General features: G+C 46.2%; 1 protein-coding gene across 2 annotated transcripts in view; it reads right to left on the bottom strand.

Moving 5' to 3' along the window:
- Positions 1-14,135: 14,135 nt before the first annotated feature.
- The window catches only part of TXLNB (taxilin beta), a 38,538-nt gene continuing 34,863 nt past the window's right edge, over positions 14,136-17,810 (bottom strand). For both annotated transcript variants that reach the window (XM_074580590.1, XM_074580589.1), the window contains exon 10: positions 14,136-17,711. In XM_074580590.1, the coding sequence (XP_074436691.1) occupies positions 16,899-17,711 (813 nt within the window). In that variant the 3' untranslated portion in view covers positions 14,136-16,898. The remainder of the gene's footprint in view (positions 17,712-17,810) is intronic.

Here is a 17,810-nt window from a genome sequence, read left to right as displayed (position 1 = left end):
ATGAAGGAAAAGGTTTGCCTTTTCTAACGGACCTGCCTGGAGTGCTGTATATACAAGAGTTTACATCTGGCTCCATTATATAATGTAACCCCGAAGCTACTCCCTTTTGTTAAACACGCACGGTGCTTTTTTTCTTGTGAGAAAAACATGTGTGCAGATCACATCCACCTTACCGCTTCTGTGTCCCATTTTCCTGGCTACATACTCATTCAATGAGCACTTGAAGAAAAGAAAAAAAAACAACAAAAAAACCCAAACAAACAAAAAAAAACCGCTCTGGCAGGATCTTTTCAAAATAAAAATCTCCCTGGTTATCCAGGTAGAGTTACAGAATAACAAATCAATGCTGCTTTTGTGTGATGCCTGCATGACTCTTACTAATACAAGAGTCATGACTGTGGAATGGAGTCTTTGGAGACAGAAGGTGATCTGGCCATAATATCAAGGAGACTTAAATAGTAACATAAATTGCCAATTGGCAAATACTTCCACCTTTTTTTTTTTTTTTTTAGTGCCTGAGCTTTTAGATGTGTTTGGCTCCAACCTAGCTAATACCTTGTCTGGAATGTCATTAATAGTAGGCTCAGTTTAATTGGCTGGGACTTGTTCTAAGAAACATCCCTGCTAGCCAACTACTTGTATAAAGTTTGCAAACCTCCCAATCCCCACATGAAAAACTGATCCTTTTGTATTCATATGTTTAGGAAGCATCATTCTATTGGCACGAGACACAAACACTAGTTGAGGGTACTCGGTGGCTCTGAATGGAGCTCTTCCTTTCTCGCATCTTCGATAAGAGCTGAAGGGCAGACAGCACCTCTGAGACCTGAGACAAGAGGAAGATCAAGAAACTGAATCAGAATCAAGTATCAACATTTTAATAACGAGGGAGTATTTTCTTTAAAGCTTTGTTTAAATGATTGCTATGGTTACAAGCTCTGTAACCAGGATACTCCAGTTACACAAATAGTAATTGAGTTTAGCCTGCTTTTTAATCTCAGTTTTCTGCCAAAGAATATATTGAACTGCGTGGGAGTCTTTCCTCGCCATCGGGCAGCTTTTCCATTTGGTGCCATCAGGGCTCGATTGTCTGGCTGGGCCGAAGGCAGAGAGGGAGCAGGCTCCAGACCTTGGCGTACAGCCGGGGAGGACCTGGGAACCCAATGGTCGGTACCAAAACACTTGCTGAAGCTGTAATTCACTGCCGAAGGCGGTGCGGCAGCCAGCTTGGTTGGAGTGCAAGTCGAGTGCAGAGTAAAGGGGCGTCTCCTGTCAAAGGTTTCACTGCAGTTTTTCCTGATGTTTACTTTATAAACAGTCCTCACTTAAAAACTGGCAGGGCTTGTACCTTGTTGAATTTCCCTGCCCATGCCAGGGGGGTTGGAACTAGGTGATCTTTAAGGTCCCTTCCAACCCGAACCGTTCTATGATTCTATGAATTTAACTTCCCGTGGCTCTGGCTGGAAGAGTCCCTGTTCCGCTTCTTCACCTCTTCCCCCCTGCCCGTGCTGGGGCTGAAGGGATGGATGCTCACCACCATCCTGGTGCTCATCAGGGATGCTCATCATGGATGATGGACCTGGCACCTTCCAGGCCCACCGAGCTGGCTCTGCACCTCAGTGCTGGCAGGTACAAGATGCAACGCGAAGAGGCTGAAGCCAGCCCTGGAGAGGGCCAGCATGGGTGGGACTGCGCTGAATTATTTTGCCTCTGTGTTCTGCCTCCCTCATCTGTAATATGCTTGTGACATGCTTCTGAGGACTATTCATCTCAAAGGTATGGGTGGAAAAGGAAGGAAAAAAGGAATGACCCCTAGCTCCCCCTGCTGCTGTATGGGCAATGGCATAATGCCTGTTGTCCAGGGGAACACAAAGCACCGCGAGCTTGCTCAAGTTCCCTGCACCACGCAGATGTCTCGTCCGGGTCCTTGCCTCATTACTCATGTGCTGGAAGAAGATCGGTGGGGACACACTGTCAGTGCCTTGATGTGGCTGCTTAGTGCCTGGCATCGTGCCCATGGAGGTGGAGCAGCTATGCAGCAGGTGGAGCGGGATCACCCAGCCAGCTTTCTGCTCTTTGGGAAGATCCTAATAGAAGTAGATTTCAGGAGCTGCGTGTCTGTGGCTGGAACAAATGAGAAAAGAGCTGGGAAGCCAAGCTAGGATTTTGGTGATGTAGCTGTGTCCTCTGTCTCCTGAAGTCCGTGGAAATGGTGGTGTGCCTGTTTATGCCAGAAGAGGAGTTGTACTAGTGCTTCAGACAGTTGCTGGACATCAGAAATTCAGAGTACAGGTATTGCTGAGAACAAGTGCTGTATAAATTGGTCTAGTCATGTGTTTGGTGGATCTCTCATTAACAAGGAATTCTTAATAAGAATTATAATATTCTAATTAATGAGGAATTACCCTCTAAGTCCCTTTCACAGAAAGAAAAGAATCAGAAATCTGACTCGTACATTTGGCTGGAGGCTGAAGGCATGAAAGAGGTGATGGGAGAATTAACATGTCACTCCCCCTCCGGAGAGCGTACAGCAGCGCACGGGTGGAGGGAGGAATGTCCTGACACAACAGACCGGGGGAAAGGCAGAATTAGCATTTCGGTGAAGACGGGGAGAGCTTCAATCAAGGTGTTTGGTGACTAGTTTAGTTCACTTGCAATATAAAATTTGGCTTGGGAGAAACTGTTGTCAAGCACAAAGGGCTTCCTTCGGTCTCTCTTTCTTGCCGTTACTGCTAGAGCTGGTAGGAGTTATGACCCGTAGCACGGGGCACAGCCCGAGGCAGGAACTCCTTGAGAGGGGAGCCCGTGGGTTGCACTCAGCTTTTGCCGAGGATGGTGCCTGCCTGCTGGCACTCTGCTCCGTGGGGACGGCAGTGCTGTCGCCGCCTCACTGGAGGTTTGTTATTTGTGTGATTTTGGCATGCTCCGTGTCTGACCTTCTCTGATGAAAATGTGCTGGCAAGGGAGGAGCGCCGGGGAGGCCAGCCCCGTTCCGCTCCTGGGCTGAGGGCACGGCTGCCCTCTTGTCCCTTCGCCCCTCAGCTGCCACATGTGTGCAAATGCACACCTGCACCTAAGGCAGCTGGACTTCCCAGGCCAGATTGTTATTGAATCCCCTGCCCTCAGCTGCTGATTAGTGGAAACGTAGTTTTGTGAGCCAAGGCAGAGAGAGTCGGCCAAGTTTTAAAGTGGGTGTGTATAATCTTCAGAAAAAAATACCATATAACTGTGAACTCTTATCTTCTGATTGCTTTGACAGAGGTCAGGGCACAATAAAAGTGCATGTGAGAACTTGCACTTGTTTGACTGCACCAATTCGAAAATGGACAGGCATGAACAAGACCCAGAAACGTCTGTATTGCACTTTGGAAAACCTGTAGTGTGGTGGCGAGGACCCCAAAATAAGCCTGACTTTCCTTCATAGTACCATCGCTGCCTCTGACTGCTGTGGGCACAGTGGAAGATATTTCAGACAGGCTTTTGAGTCCTGGAGTCAATAGTGTGAGGGCACAAACCATGTGAATTTCAGCATGGAGTCTTAACCTTGCCCCTGGCTTTTGGGACGAAGTAGTAGACACCTCACAAGACTGAGCAGTTAAGTAGTTAATCATCAGCTGTGACTGTGACTCTTAGCTAAGTTGTTTCAGGAGAAGTTTTTAAAACAAAATTACATGTCCAACAGACTTCAGAATGGTTGTCACAAATTTATTGTTGGGACTTTGCTGGCTGGAGTAACCCTGGGAGATGCCCTGGAGGGTACGTTTCTGTTCAATATGTTTATCAATGATCTGAATGCAGGAGTTGAACGCACTGTGGGCAAGTTTGCTGACAATACCAAAGTGGGAGGTGCTGTTGACCTTCTCACGGTGTGAGAGAGGCCTTGCAGAGGGATCTAGATAGATTGCTGCACTGGGCAATGATTAATGGGATGAAATTTAACAAGTCCAAATGCCGCATCCTGCACCTAGGATGGAGTTATGCCGGGCACAAGTATAAATTGGGAGCGGAGTGGCTGGAGAGCAGCCCTGCAGAAAGGGATCTGGGGGTGCTGGTCAACAGCAGGCTCAAGAGGAGCCGGCAGTGTGTCCTGGCAGCCAAGAGGGCAAACCGCATCCTGGGGTGCAGCAAACACAGCATCACGAGCGGGTCAAAAGAGGGGATTATCCCACTGCACTCAGCGTTGGTGTGGTCTCACCTTGAGTACTGTGTGCAGCTCTGGGACCCACAGTTTCAGAAGGATGTGAAGGTCCTTGAATGCGTCCAGAAGAGGACAACAAAGCTGGTGGGAGGGATGGAAGGAATGTCTTATGAGGAGCGGCTGAGGACTTGGGGCTTGTGTAGTTTGGAGGAAAGGAGGCCGAGGCGTGACCTCATTGCTCTCTACAGCTTCCCGAGGAGGGGAAGTGGAGTGGCGGGTGCTGAGCTCTTCTCCCTGGGATTCAGTGATAAAACGTATGGGAATGGTGCAAAGCTGCATCAGGGGAGGATCAGACTGGACATTAGAACATTAGGAAGCATTTCTTTACTGAGAGGGTGGTCAAACACTGAAACAGGCTACCCAGAGAGGTGGTCCGTGCCCCAAGCCTGTCAGTGTTTAACAGGCATTTGGACAATGCCTTAATAACATGCTTTAACTTTTCATCAGCCCTGCAGTGGTCAGGCAGTTGGACTGGATGAGCATTGTAGGTCCTTTCAGGCTGAAATAGTTCTGTTCTATTCTATTCGATTCGATTCGATTCGATTCGATTCTATTCTAGAGCAGCTTCTCAGTATTAGGCTGGTGTGACAAGACAAAACATCTTTACAAGACTGACTTAAGCTTCTTAACGTTTAAGGATTAGGAAAGACTTTTGCTTGGTTTGTTTTCTGTGGTTGAATGTAACACGGATAGGAGTGCTTTAACCAAGTTCTTGTGGTGCAGCATTTTTCTTCTTATTAATCCTTGTAACATTTTGCCTGGCAAGTAGGAACAGTACATGCGGAAAGTTCATACAGCTGTGTAAATGTTATTATTAACAGTTAGTACTCTGCTGAGGACTAGGAAAGATTTGCCAAAGCGTCAGGACAACTTCATCAAGTGTAGGAACCTGAGCTTATGGGAGGGAGGGCCCGAGTAGCAGATGCTGCGTCACACATCCCATTGGAGCTGCAGCTGAAGGGGGGTGAGGATTTTGCATTCCCAGTGGACCTGGATGAACCCACCTGTTTGCCAGTGGTTGCTCCTCTACCCAGCTGGCATGGCTGCCTTAGTAGTCATCCCCCAAGCAAAGCCAGGTCAAAACGATCTGGTTTGCTTGAGCATTTCCCTAACTAAATCTAAAGCTGCCTGATTTTTCACCAGGCTGGGTTGGGAAATGATCACACGAGCTGGCAAGCTGGCAAAATCAGTGAGGGGTTAAGCTGTGGTGGAGTTCTTGGTGAGGTACTGGGAAGACTGGGGGATGAATGGGGAGTGGTGGCTGCTTTGCTTGGGTAGCAGCAGTTCGAGCAGGCAGGGAAATCCCTGCTGCAGTTAAGCATGTTCTTGGGTTCTCTTGTCACGAAATAAGGGTGTCCCGTGTCATCTCACCAGAAGAGCTGGGTTTGTTCAGCCTGGAGAAGGCTCAAGGGGAATGAATTGTTGTCTTCAACTAATGATGAGAGGCTATGGAGAAGACAGTGGTGCACAGTGGCAAGGTGAGAGGCCAAGGGCATGGGCTGCACCAAGGAAGATTAGATAGAAGGAAAAAAATTTCAGTGTGAAGGTAATCAAACAGGAGAACAAGTACGCAGAGACGTGCAGTCTCTATCCTTGGAAATATTCAAAACTGACAGGAACTGAGCAACCTGATGTAACTTCAAAATTGGTCTTGCTTCCCTTAGGAAGGGTAAGTGACCTCTAGAGGACCCTACCAACATAAAATATTTTATGATTATAATTTTTATGGCGTTTTTAATTAGATGAAAGCAATTACTCTTACTGAGAAGTACATTTGCTTGCACTCAAAATGACTCACCACCACGTTCACTAACCAAATTTTACACGCAGGAAGATGAGACAGAAAGATCATTCATTTGTCTGAGACACAGGGACCCAAGAGCAGGGATTATAATGCAAAAATGGCAGAGGTTTCAGGTGCACAACCTCGTGTCCGCATTGTATATCTCCCCCTGCTATCCCCCTGCCAGGGCCAATGGGACTTTCCAGGCTGCAGCAACGATCCCAGCTCCTCCCTGTGGTACAAGGACAGCAAGTGGAGCAACGATGTTGCAGTGGGTCCCTGAAGCTGTGGTGTTACAAAGCTCACACCATTAAAATGCCTTACTACAGCTCTGCAGGTCTGTGTGCTTCATGGCTGTAACAGAATGTGCTAAATCATATGATACGTTACATTAGTATATAATTAATGGTTTGTGTTAATTCACGGTAACTGTGGATGAAGCTGTGTTCCATCCAGAATCTTTATTGGTATGTGTATATAATTGGTATGTAACGATTATAGAATCATTCTATGATTCTGTAATAGAGACATAGAAACAGGTAATAGCAAACGTAATAAACTGAAGATGTGGAAGGCCTGAGTGGGGTTAATGGCAGCCGCTGTTCTGCACACACACGGGTAAATGTGATCTGTTATAGAAGGAGAAGTTCAGTCTCCTTTCTGGGAGCCAGCTGAACATGTCATGCTGTTGTGTACCATGTTTGTAAATTGCAGTTATTTTAATCTGTATTTTAGTGTTGTGAGTGTATTTAATGACGCAGAAAATGATAGGTGAAGAGGAGTGGGTTGACTGAGGCAGGTGCAGAGAACTGCTGCTGAGTAAGACATCTCTCGTGGTGGCAGGTCCATCTCTTCCTGATGCCATGTCAAGCTGACATTTCTGTTGTCAAGACTTTTCTGAACAGACTTTCTATCTGTACAGAAGAATAACACCAGTCAAAAGTGTGGTTTTGTGCAATGGTCTCACAGTCTAGCAATGGTCTAGAAGCACAAACTTGAAACTAAAACTGTCTCCAGTTGATATAATTCAGATGTGACCCGGAATTTCAGGAGGTAACACTGCATTACCAACTCACAAAAAAAGGCTGCTTCTAATGAAAATGACATGGACCACACTGTTTTTTTTTCCTTTCTTTGAAACAAATGGCTCATTTTCTTTACATTACATTTAGCCTCCAGTGTAACAGAAAGATGAGTCTTTTGTGTTCTGGGATGCTGTGGTCTATAGACATTGATTTAATAACATTTTGTAGTACAATAAGCAAAGAAAGAAAGAAACTCAGTACATTTGTATTGCTGAGGGTATTTGCCAATTAGGATCTACCAGAATGAGTGGGAGCAGAGAAATGATCCTTGAAATTTGAGCAATCGCCTTGCTGCTGGCACATGACCTATTCTCATGTGTGAGAACTCAGGGTGTCCGTATGGAAGCGTGGGAGCTTTCATCTTCTTTGTGAGCAGAAGACGCACAGTTCCAAACGCTGGAGCTGGTCATTATTGTTGTGTGTTTGGTATTGTGTCTTCCCCCTCTTTTGTGTAGCAGGTCAGACTGAGATTTAAAATACAACATTTCAAATTCTGTTGCAGTCCAGGAGGTGTCTGCTAAAATAGTCAATGGAAAGGCTACCATTAAGTCTGAGCACAGCATTGTGCTCCAGAGTTAGCATCCAAATACAAGCTCTACTCTGCCCTGGTGAGGCCGCACCTGGAGTGCTGTGTCCAGTTCTGGGCTCCCCGGTTCAAGAAGGACAGGGAACTGCTGGAGAGGGTGCAGCAAAGGGCTACCAAGATGATGAGGGGACTGGCACACCTCTCTTATGAAGAAAGGCTGAAGGATTTGGGTCTTTTTAGTCTGGAAAAAACACAACTGAGGGGGAATCTTATCAACGCTTATAAATACTTAAAGGGTGGGTGTCAGGAGGATGGGGCCAGGCTCTTTTCAGTGGTGCCCAGTGACAGGACAAGAGGTAATGGGCACAAACTTGAACATAGGAAATTCCGTCTCAACATGAGGAGAAACTTCTTTACTTTGAGGGTGGCAGAGCACTGGAACAGGCTGCCCAGAGAGGTGGTGGAGTCTCCAACTCTGGAGACATTCAAAACCCGCCTGGGTACGTTCCTGTGCAACCTGTTCTGGGTGACCCTGCTCTGGCAGGGGGGTTGGACTAGATGATCTCCAGAGGTCCCTTCCAACTCCTACTGTTCTGTGATTAAGTTCAATTAGCAGTTATTGTGACCAGAATTCAGGTCATAGTTTCATGAGGCACTGTCACACACACCAAAAAAAAAAAAAAAGAAATTCAAAAAACAACTGGATCACTGCAATCATCTGAGTTAAAATTAGCTCTTCTTGGTGGTGGGGAGGTATTTTTAACCTGAATCATTTGAGTGACCCAGTTGAAGTGCAGGCACGCAGCAGCACGCTGGCAAGGGCAGTGGGCGCAGCGCGTGGGTGGGAGCGATGCCTTGAACGGGGGGGACAGGGGAAGAAGCTGTAAGTCATGTTACTGCTGGAGACGGCGTTTTATTTTTAATTCTGTGGAAACTGGTGGAAAAACCTGGGAAGAGATAGCTGAGTAACACGATGACTGGCACAACCTGACTCTCCCCTTGGGACTTGCTTAAGGTTTTTTCTGTGTACGATTGCTGCAACACTGGAGGTGTTCAGCTTGAGACTGTCTTTTTCAGAAACTGAACGAGCTGGCATTTTGTAGGCTGAAGCTTGCTGGTGTTAGCCATAGGGCACCGGAACCACCTAAACTGAGAAAACAGAAATTCCAGAAAACTGATGAATCACAGCAAATACCGATTTTTAAAAAGCTATTGCTTTTGTTGTTGTTGTTGTTTTTAGTAATACCCTCCAATGGGATGGTCTGAAAAGGTGACTTGAATGTTGCTGACACCTGGCAAATCATAGAATGCTGAAGCTAGGAGGGACCTTGGAAGGTTCCCTGTTTGGGTGAGGTCTGGCGTGGTCCATGTGCCCGAGTGGCACAAGCCAGCTCTCTCAGCCCTGTTATCATTTTGGTAAGGCGCCCAGCCTGGGCCCAGCGAGGCCCAGCTCGCCTTGCTGAGCTGGCAGATGGTGATGGGACCTCAGAGGCCTCTCCAGTCCCTTGGTGCCTAGACCATAACCCTTTCTTTAAGGGGTCCACAGTGTCGTGTAGCACACCTTTTCCCTCTGGGCTGCAAAGGCAGATGCTGCCACAGCCTGCCATTCGAGGTAGCTTTTGTGGACTAGAAAACTGCTCAGCTTTGCAAACTGGAAGAGATGTGAAATAAGAGTGATCTGCCAGAGGAGCTCTTCATGGCCTGAGTGTTACTGATGGGGGCAGGGGGGCATATGGATGCTCAAAAACTTCTCAGCTTCTGCACTGAGTGCAGAACTAGCACCCCAACCCAGTAGTAAGCCAATTTTGGAAGCCACACCAGCAAAACATTATTTTTTTTTTCCTTTTGCAAGGATGGTTTCCTGCCAGGTTAAACCCCAAACCAGCCTACCGCTGGGTCAGAGATGTGCCAGCACCCAAATAGGAGTAGGCTGTGATACCCAGCAGAAGCGGGGGAAGGAGGACTCCTTCAGTAGCAGCTACTCTTTAAAAGCATTAAAAATCACCCCAATGCCCACACCAGTCGTCCATCTGGTCCTATATTCTGTTTCTGGCTGTGGCAATAGGATGATCACACTTTAGGTAGTGCTGCAATTAAGTAGTAAGTGAGCAGGGTTTTCGGTACACCTGGGCCGACCTTGTAGCTTGCTGCTGCCAGAAAGACTATTCCCACTTTATCCAGCACTCGAACAGGCTGGAAAATTATCCTTTTTTCCTTGGTTGGATTACTTTTCTGTTGGGCTAGTGAATTAGATCTGTTCATCAGAGAGCCTGACAAGCACCAGAGCCAGCACAGAGGAGGGTTTGCAGAGCCATAAGCTGGTGAGAGGAGCAGGACCTCCCCCGTTGGGGAGACGGAGAGCTGTTGCAGCAGCTCAAACAGTATTGTCAGCCCTGACCTAGATCTCCTGTGAAATGAAACCTGAATCTAATCATATTTTGTTCTATTTTTAACAAGGACTATCCAGCAAGCTGCAGCAAGCAGACTAGATTTAGACCCGTCATTGGGTGGGAGAAGTGCGAGAAAGAGCGAAGAGCTGCAGGAAGTGGGTGAAGTGGTTGAAGAAATGGTGCTCTGCCTTTCATCCTTTCTGAGGAGATGATGTGAGCTGGAGCACTGCAGCCCTTGGTGTTTGGATGAGCTGCAGAGCAGAGGCTGTAGCCACTTGTGGTCAATAGAGATTGCTTTTTTGGCACTTTTCCTAAAAGTAGCTTCATTAAATGCCATGCGTTGGCCAAATTCTAATTGAGTAAATCCATTCTGTCTCTCTCAGGGCCCCTGAAGTGTCGGCTGGGTATTGTTGGCTTCGTAGGAACAGAGGGCTTGCTAATGGCCCAGTAATTCAGCCCCTTGGATGGGATTCGCATTGGACGTCAATGTGTGGAGCTCGGTTGGCTCCAAAGGAGCTACTCTGATTTACACCTGCAAAGAGCTGGAGCTTTATTTTCTGCTGATGGCAGTGGCAGAATTATCAGGGTAAGGTACAAAAAAAAACCAATTAGGGAATAAACTGGTCATTGAAAAGGTTTCTTTCTATTACCAGGCGGTTAGTGTTTGGATTCTGCTCTGAAGGTTTATACCTAGTGAAAGCCTCTGCCCTAACTCTCTGTATTTCTGCAGTGTCCTGCTGTTGTGTTCCAAGCCAGAGCAGGTGGCCCTCAGCCCAAAGTGAAGTCACAAGTCATTCCTTAACATTTATAGCTTGAAGAGCATTTTGGGATCATCTAAAGGCCCTCTCTGTGTTGTATTTTTATAATCAGTGTATAAAATGATTCATGCAAATAAGAGGGTTTCCTGAACATCCTTTTTTCTCCCTTTTTTCTTTTTTTTTTCCCCCCCGGAAAAAAAAGGAATATTCTACTAATACAGAACTTATTTTCTTCATCAGTGAGCGTGAGATATTTTCTTCATCTCTTCTTTGTCTCAGGGCTCGTAGCCACAAGGGGCAACATCTTAGCCCAACTTTAGAATCCCTTTTTGTGCTGAGCATGGAGCGTTTTGCGAAGGCTGCCTTTCCCTCAGGCTGAATTGCGAGTATGTCATCTGCACCTCAAAGCTGAAGCCTACTAACTCTGTCAGAGACAGACTTGCACTCAAGCCTCTCCCTTTTTTTCTTTTAAGCATAAAAATATTTTCAATGGGATAAACAAAGTAACAAAGTAACCTCGAATCAGAGATGCGTGAAGGAAAAAAAAAAAAAAAAGCCGGGATCCAAATACAGGGAAGTGCAAAGCTTTTCCCGGTCTTCCAGTCAGGGCTGCAAGCAGCTGTGACAGGGAGGGAGGGTGATGTGGTTGTTCCCTCCTTGTGAGACGTCCTTATGGGACACAGAGCACATGCCTCATTAGGCAGCATGAATGGGTGTGTACGCATGCCTTCGTCGCATCCTCAGGATAAATCCAGGACTGCCCTAGCCTGGATGCGTAACTTCAGTTGCTCTGTCTGGGCATGCCTATGTTATGGGGCTACCTTGAGCAGGGGCAAAGAGGAAAGAGCATTCCCTTTAGACCCTTGTCCATACACACGTGATGTAGAGATTGTAAAATACACCGTTCTGGGCTTCTTTATGAACCATTACCTCTTTTGGCTCTTCATATGCCCTTTCTTTCAGACCATCTCCACATATAAGGAGTGTGGAAGCTACTTTGCTGATGTAGAAAATTGCTCCCAAACGGCAAATGCCCTGGCATCTTTTTTTTGCCACCCCCCTCCCAAGGTCAGGACTGAACTGGAGAACTTCTGCTGCTCCACTCTGTGCCTGTGGAGGAGGAGCTGGCCCATGGTTTGTTCAGCCGTCGGTGGCCCATGAGCAATTACTGCTTGACTTGTTGTGTTGGGTCAAGCGCAATGAGCGGCCGGGGCTGCAGGGTGACCCGAGGTGTCAGTCATGTGAAGCTGTGAGCCAGTGGGGACTGTGGATGTTGACATTTCTGGATTTCCCTGGGGTTTGAGCGCTGGCCCAGCACCGTCCTGACGCAGCCACAACCATCGTCTTTCCCTGCCTCTTTGAAAGGGATGTCGTAAGTCTTTTCTAAGTAGGAAAACCAGCATTGCAGAGTAGTGAGCCATGATAGTGCAAAAAATTCAGGGGAAGGGGAGCCTGCCAGCGCAGCAAACACTGTTTCTCCATGTCTGCCCTTCCCTGTCCTCCCAAATCCCTCATCCAGCTGGCACAGGCTGACTGGAGAGCAGGGTTATGTCCATTCCTTACGGTTGCCCCTTGGTTCAGAAAAGGTCCTGGGTGAGCATTAGTATGAATGGCAATGCAGGGGTAGTGTGTGGGACCAGGAGAGGAACAAGTCCTGCTGCCGTTTCCTAACAAAGTAAAAAAAAAAAAGTCTAAATTCAATACTGATGAGCGCCATGGTGTTCGTTGCAAAGAGAGACAGGCAGTGTGAATACAGAGAGGGCTGCGTGGTTGGTGGTTGCAATCTGACTGACAAAGGGAACTTAAAGATGACATTAATAGTGAAGCCTAGAATAAAAGTTTCACTGTATTTTACCATACGTCCCTGTTCTGGGTCACTTGCATTATTGCTGCAGTTCTGTCATCTGGGTTGTCTATTCCCATGCCTGCGCCTACTTCTGTTCAGTTTTGTGGGAAAAGTTAAGCTGAAACAGATCAGCTGTTTCTTACTAATCCCTCATCAACAAGATTTATCATTACTGTGGTCTGCCGCAGGGATCAGAAATTAGGTGAGAGGGTCATGTTAGCATCATGGATGTGATTTTAGCTGTCATCATGAAAACCCCCTCACATTTGGATAAACTCTGTGTTATTGAAAAATGTCATGTTTTACACGTTCAGCAGGGGATCTGTTAAGTTTTTGAGGTGACAAAGGTCAGATGTGCAGAAAGGGAAAAAATTTTTGTTATTTCATTGCAACTTTTGCGAATAAAGGCTGTTGCTGGTTCTGAAGCAGCGCAGCAATGGATGGTTTTAGTAAGGAGGATATAGCTGCCAACACCACCATTCCTCACCCCCAAATCTGTGCCTGGTGGTATGGGAATAACTGTGTGAAATAAAAGCAAGACTGAGGGAGGCAACCACAGCACACACCAGGATTGATGAGACTGGCAGTATCAGTAGGAGGAGGACGATAAGGATGAACAGCAGGGAAGACCCATGCCTCACTGCGACTTACTGCCTCCAAATGATCACAGAAGTGTGCTGCGTTTCTGTGTCTCGAGTGCGGAGGTACCTGAGGGACGTGCAGCAGAGCTGATGTGCAGACTGCAATCCCAAAGGCTTTTCACGGCAGCTCTCGTGCAGTGGCAGCTTTTGTATTGGGTACCAGTACAAAAAGAGAGCAAGAGGAGGCCAGCAATTAATGTTGAAGAAGAATGAGAGAAAGTAGGTTAACACACAGAAATCTGTGATGGTGATGGTGGTTTAAACTGCCAGTCTGATGCAATGGATGATGAATGGGTACATGGTTAAATTTTATAGATTTTCTGCCTCTGCTGAGGGTACCTCAACTGCCCACATCTCTACAGGCCATGAGTTTTTACACATCAACCATCCCCACAGTGTAACTGCAAATGCTTCATCCAGCCTGGGATCAGCCAGAATTTTCCCTACAATTTTTTCTCCCATCTCCGGCAAACATGTGAGACCAAATCCTGGAATTAAAAGCCAGGAGGGTCGCTCTCTTGTGCTTTCAGTGTTGTATGTATACACTGAGAACGAGGAGGAAACTGCTGGATTAAAATGCTGTTGGTAGATGGTATGGAAGAAGAGAAGCAACAGGTATGTGGGTAGAAACTCACAAAGAGTAATAGGAATTGCAAGTATGTGAATGCAGTTTTAGATGCAAGAATTAAAAGGGCGAAAATGAGGAAGGCGGAATAGAGTGGGAGTGATTTTCCCAGAAGGTTGTGTAATTATTCATGAGGGATGATGCTGTAAGAATCAATCATGACTATGTAGGAAGTTTTTATCTGTAGGTTCCTTGTCTCTCTGCTTGCTGAAGTTGGAAGGTATGAGGCAACAATTATATAACTAAAGATGTGACCGTAATGATTATGCAAAATGGAACCAAGTTAAAGTTGCAAGGCCATGTTGATCATCATTATTATTATGTAATTGAATATTTGAATGTATAAATTAAAGGCATTCTAAGGGCCTACTTGAAGAAAAAGAAGTTGGTTTCATGCAGGTAATTACTAAAATGGCAACAGAATCAAACAAGACCAAGAAAGGAAAAAAAACCCACATTAACAGGTATATAAATTGCATTAATTTTAAGTCACCCTAACAACAAACAAAACTTGTACTTGTAATGGAAACTAGGTTTCTACAGACTCAAGTCAATAGAAACTAAAAAAAGTAAATCAGGTGAGTATAACTTTCTATCTTAGGGTAAGGATTTGTTATAGGTTAACATTGATTTAGGCTGCCCAGGGAAGTGGTTGAGTCGCCATCCCTGGAGGTATTCAAAAGACGTGTAGATGTGGTGCTGAGCGACATGGTTCAGTGGTAACTTGGCAGTGCTGCGTTAACGGTTGGACTTGGTGATCTTAAAGGTCTTTTCCAACCAAAATGATTCTGTGATTCTATGATTTTCACAGGCACAGAAGGGGCTTGGTTTTTTGAGATGATGGCCATTCACTTAGGCCTTTGAATCTGAATGTTTGATGGGATTCATTTTGCCTAATTTACACACCTAGTAATATACATATAAATTTAAGCTAGATGTCTTAGGCTGGCTCTAGAATCAGTGAAGAGAAATGGCATCTTCAGAGAGAAAGTAATTTCTTCCATCTTGGATGCCTGTCTTATCATGAGATGACTTGTCCTCAAAAATTGCCTATTGTTCTCCAGTGCTTATAAAAGGAGCTTAAGGTAACTAAGACTTGAATGATCTACTTTCAGGTGATTAAAGATATGGAATAAATCCTGTCAGTCTTGGTATCTAACATAAGGCATCCACATTTGAAAACTGTAGCCATAATAGCTAGTTGTAAGGCCGTATCAAACCAAACTTTTGCAAATCAGGCTCTATATACTCCAACAGTTAGCTCTCAAAAAGGCTGGACGAAGCAGTGCAGACACAGACATATGCAACAAGGGTGCGGACCACATTGGCAGCAAGCAGAGTCACACCCCGCTTTTGGAGGATGATGTGCCAGAAGGACTCTGTGACCACAGTCTCCCATGGTCTGCCAAAGGTGGCACCTTTTCTCTTGGTTCACCTGTATTTCAACTTCATCTTGAATGAGTCACTTTGTCTTCAGGGGCTTCTTGGGATTTGTCTATAAACAGGGGTTGGTTTTATTGTAACATTTCCCTTTCCAGCCTCTGGACATCTTGTTTAATTGCCCTTTTCAAATTCTTAAGCTATCTAGCTCAGACTCCAAAACGCCTAGACTGAATTCGAAGGAAGGGGATGAGAAACAGGAAATATGCCAGCAGGTTTTTTTCAACCTCCGTCCAAAAGCCTTCTTGCTCTCCTTGCTTGAGATCGTACAGCTGTCGGTGTAGGTACCCTCCCTTGCCCCCTTCGTTCTTTACCTTTGTTCTTGGTGCCTGAATCAACCAGTTTCTGACAAGGTGGCTACGTTATCAAGCAGTGATGTGTTGTCAGGCAGACGGGAAGAGCCGGTTAGACAAGAGAGGGGATGAGAATGTAGCCTGTCCCCGAAGGTGTCTGTGAGAGGGATTCCTGCTTTCCTGGTACCTGTTTGCTTCTGGGCTATTTACTTGTGCTGTACTCCAATGAACAGGGTGACAGGTAAGTGGGCTCGCCCTTCTCCTGGGAGCATCAGCACATGCAGCAGGGCCAGGAGGAAGCTGTGGTGAAGAGGTTCATGTGGCTGTGACTGGGAGAGATGGGACAGTCTGGAAGCATGATCTCACGGGTATCTTCTGGAATACATCCTAGTACCTTCTAGCGTAGCTCCACTCTGCTTTTTGTTCCTGGCCTAGAAGCCAACATCTGCAACCAGCTTCTGAACTTGTGACCTCATTTGTGAGCTGGAAACAGCCGTGAGTCCCTCTGTTGGGCTCATGATCCCAAACAGTATCACAAACTAGCAGGTTTCTGTTGGATGCGGAAAGAAGGTTGTGACCACTGCCTTGGGAATTGCCATCAGTTTGGAAATTGCTATTGTTTTCAGTCATTTCATGAGGAATCTAGAAAAGATCTTCTTCCCTCCCCTCTAGTTCTGTTGAAAGCAAAACCCCTTTTAGAGCCCTAAGCAGAAAAGATCAATTCAAGTTAAGGCTTGTGGGTGTTCAGGCCAAGTAGTGGGCAGTAGTTTACTTATACAAAAATTCATCTTTTGTTATTGCACCTCTTCTTGGATATGGCTGACCACATCAATGGTTTTGCTATTTTACATTACAATTATAGATTCCTTTCACCTCATTTATTAAAATCACTACATGTCCCAGTAGGCCATCTTTTATGCAACGTCATAACAAATAGATACAATTAATTATGACTCTTTAAACAAGTGTATGTGAATTGCAATGATTTTTGAAACATGAAACTTCAATATTTTAAAATTATTTTGCTGAATGAGATGACTCATTGTGCCTGGGAAAAAAGATCCTGTAATTTAGTTGTATTTTTCTGTCATTAAGAAAATATTATGCTTCAAGCAGATGAAGGACAGCAAAATTTGCAGACCCGTTATTACTGGATAGTGGTAGCAAAAAGAAGTGCATTACATTTGCCTACAGATATGTGAGTATGTTTTGGCACCCACTTTTTGTTTCTTTAAAAAAAAAAAAAGGTATCGATTTAGAGGACAAAGTAGAGCTGTGGTTTGTAGAAGACAAGACTGGACACACCAGTGTCTTCAGTCCACTGCTTCCATGTCTGTGTACCCCATTTGCTCTGCGGACTGACCTTGGACAGACCGCTCCGCTGGGTCATCCACACACTCTGCAGCTTTTGGTGCACTTTTTGTGGGTACTGGCATGTTCCCAAGGGGAGTGGGCATGTTTTGTGGGGGTGTTGGCACGTTTTCGGGGGTTGCTGGCATGCTTTCCATGGGTTCTGGCTCATTCCCAGTGGGCACTGGCACACTCTCAGGAGGTATTGGCGCACTTTCTGTGGGTGTTGGCACCCTTTCTGGGAGCGCGGGCAGGCTTTCGGTGGGCTTTGGCACGCTCTCGGTGGGCGTTGCTGTATTTCCAGTGGGCACTGGCGGGCTCCCAGTGGGTGCTGGCACGTGTTCAGTGGGCGTTGGTGTGCTCCTGCCGGGCTGCTCACAGCGATTCCCGGCCTCTGAGCGTGGGGTGAGAGGAGAAGGGAGCTCTGGCACCAGGACAACGTTGCATGTTTGAGCGTCACAGGTCTCTGGGTTGCTGCTGTTGCTTGGGAGGGACTCCTCGGCCTTGTGGGACACCCTGAAAGCTTCAGCCAGCTCCTTCAGCATGCTCTTGTCAGTGGCACACAGCTCAATGCTCGCCTGCTCAGAGGAGGAAGGGCTCGTATCAGCGTCGTCTTCTTCTTCTAAGATGCCATTTCCATTCACCTCTTCAGGCAACTGTGCTTGCTTTATTTTTTTGTACAATTCATTCCTCTCTTCCTGCAGAGCCCGGCAAAGGTTCTCTAACCTCTGGATTTTCAGCGCGAAGCACTCATATTCCTTGGACCTCAAGGCTTTCTGTGGTCAAAGACATCAGAGAAAGGTGCAGACTGAGTTTGGGTGCATGCAATTCATTGGTGGAACGGGCAATTAGGAAACAATTTGAGATCTAGGCAG

This window comes from Larus michahellis, chromosome 3 (genome assembly GCF_964199755.1).
Source record: "Larus michahellis chromosome 3, bLarMic1.1, whole genome shotgun sequence".
Lineage (NCBI taxonomy): Eukaryota > Metazoa > Chordata > Aves > Charadriiformes > Laridae > Larus > Larus michahellis.
Note: the sequence above shows the minus strand (reverse complement) of the source record. Positions and strands in the feature narration are given on the sequence as shown.